The sequence below is a fragment of the Coffea arabica genome, chromosome 7e, assembly GCF_036785885.1.
Source record: "Coffea arabica cultivar ET-39 chromosome 7e, Coffea Arabica ET-39 HiFi, whole genome shotgun sequence".
NCBI classification, from domain to species: Eukaryota; Viridiplantae; Streptophyta; class Magnoliopsida; order Gentianales; family Rubiaceae; genus Coffea; species Coffea arabica.
This window is the reverse complement of record NC_092323.1, coordinates 2,663,821-2,665,318: the sequence shown is the minus strand read 5'-3', so window position 1 is coordinate 2,665,318 and position 1,498 is coordinate 2,663,821. Positions and strand designations below refer to the sequence as shown.

Genomic DNA, 1,498 nt, shown 5'->3' with positions numbered 1-1,498 from the left:
ATCGCTAACAATTTTTTTTTAATTAATGTAAAGTAGCACCTCGGTAAAAAAACAAAAAAAAAATTTGCCAATGATGACTTCGTAAAAAAAAAAATGCACATAAGATTGGCATAAATCCTTGACATTGAGCCTGTAACCCCGACGGCAGAACAGCCGATCGTTTAAAAGATAATACTACTACTACATTAAAAAAAAAAAAAGTTAATACTAATAGGCAAAAGTTACTATGTACTAGCTTTACTAATGGGCAATATACACAGAACAAATGATAATTAAAGAATATCTGCGTGGAATGGAGTTTTGAATTGTTGACGGAACATAAACCACTCAGAAAATTAATTACTCCTACTATTATTCAATTAACCAAGGCAGTCCTCTAGAACTAGAAGGTCGGGAACGTCCGGCCTACAGCGTTGACATTGGCAAAGAACCCCACGAGGTCTCGGCGGTAGGGCAAATATGATTTCTTCTTGTCACCTTGTTTAATCGCTCTGTTTCGTACATAAAACGCCTCGTGAGCCGACGGCGATGCCACTCCGCCTTTCGCCTTCGATTTCTTCCCCGCCTTAGCAGCTTGGGCGGCGGCTGCGGAAGTTTGTTTTGCTTTAGGATGTTGAGCTTTGTCGATCTTCGTTGTTTCTCTGTTATGTCTGGGAGTCAAAAAGACAAAACCGTCCTTGCCATCGCTATTGCTTCGCCGGAGCAAATCCAGAAGCTTCCACCTCTTGGACTCGGATCCAGTTGAGTGGCTCTTCTTCTTACCCCAACTCGGCGACGATTCGACTATTTTAGGCCTCCAAACACAGTAGCTTCCGGGCGGTATTCTGTCCATCTCGTCGGCTTCCGAAGAAGACGACGACGACGGAGGCTCGCATTCTTCCCTGTCTTGAATGAACAAACTCCTGAGCGGGATTCGAATTTCAGTCTCAACCGCATCAGACGACGATTGCTTGGCATCAGTATCACCGTCATTCCCCAAGAGATGGCGGTCGAAAATGGGGAAAATCGGCCGAGTTTGACCGTCATAAAACACTTCGGGCTCGTCATCAGAATCACGCACCAAAGAGAACTCGAAATCATCTTCACCGCCGTCGTCGTCGTCATCCTCACGGAGGACGCTCAAATTCTCTTGTGTGAGATCAGACTGTCTCTTGAACTCATCGGTGACTCGAGCAGCGATATCAGCTAACCTATCCGACGAATAGCTGCTGAAAGTTGGGCAAGCAGAAAGGTCCTCTTGAATTTCACCCATAGTTTTGGAGGTCATGAGGACGTAGGATTACTGGTATGATACTAGGAGTAGATCTTTTGATTGAGTGTAAGATAAACGTGAGTAGAGAGTAGGAGAACTTCGGGCGTGGGCCTATATATATATATATACTCCATATGAGACGACAAAGGGGTATTTTCAATTTTGGAGGTGTGAGTTTGGGGAAGGAGGGCGAAGTTTTACCCCTAGTTGACATTCTCCACGCTCCGCCCCTTTCTGGTTTTGAAA

The 1,498-nt window shown here is 44.7% G+C and overlaps 1 protein-coding gene across 1 annotated transcript; it reads right to left on the bottom strand.

Annotated features, from left to right (window-relative positions):
- Positions 1 to 382: 382 nt before the first annotated feature.
- LOC140011074 (uncharacterized) lies at positions 383 to 1,252 on the bottom strand. The gene has a single exon (XM_072059182.1). It carries the CDS (start codon positions 1,250 to 1,252, stop codon positions 383 to 385), a length of 870 nt encoding a protein of 289 aa, XP_071915283.1.
- Positions 1,253 to 1,498: the final 246 nt, after the last annotated feature.

Bases quoted from the DNA above. Each gene is read 5' to 3' on its own strand.
- LOC140011074 (XM_072059182.1), bottom strand. From the start codon at position 1,252: ATGGGTGAAATTCAAGAGGACCTTTCTGCTTGCCCAACTTTCAGCAGC.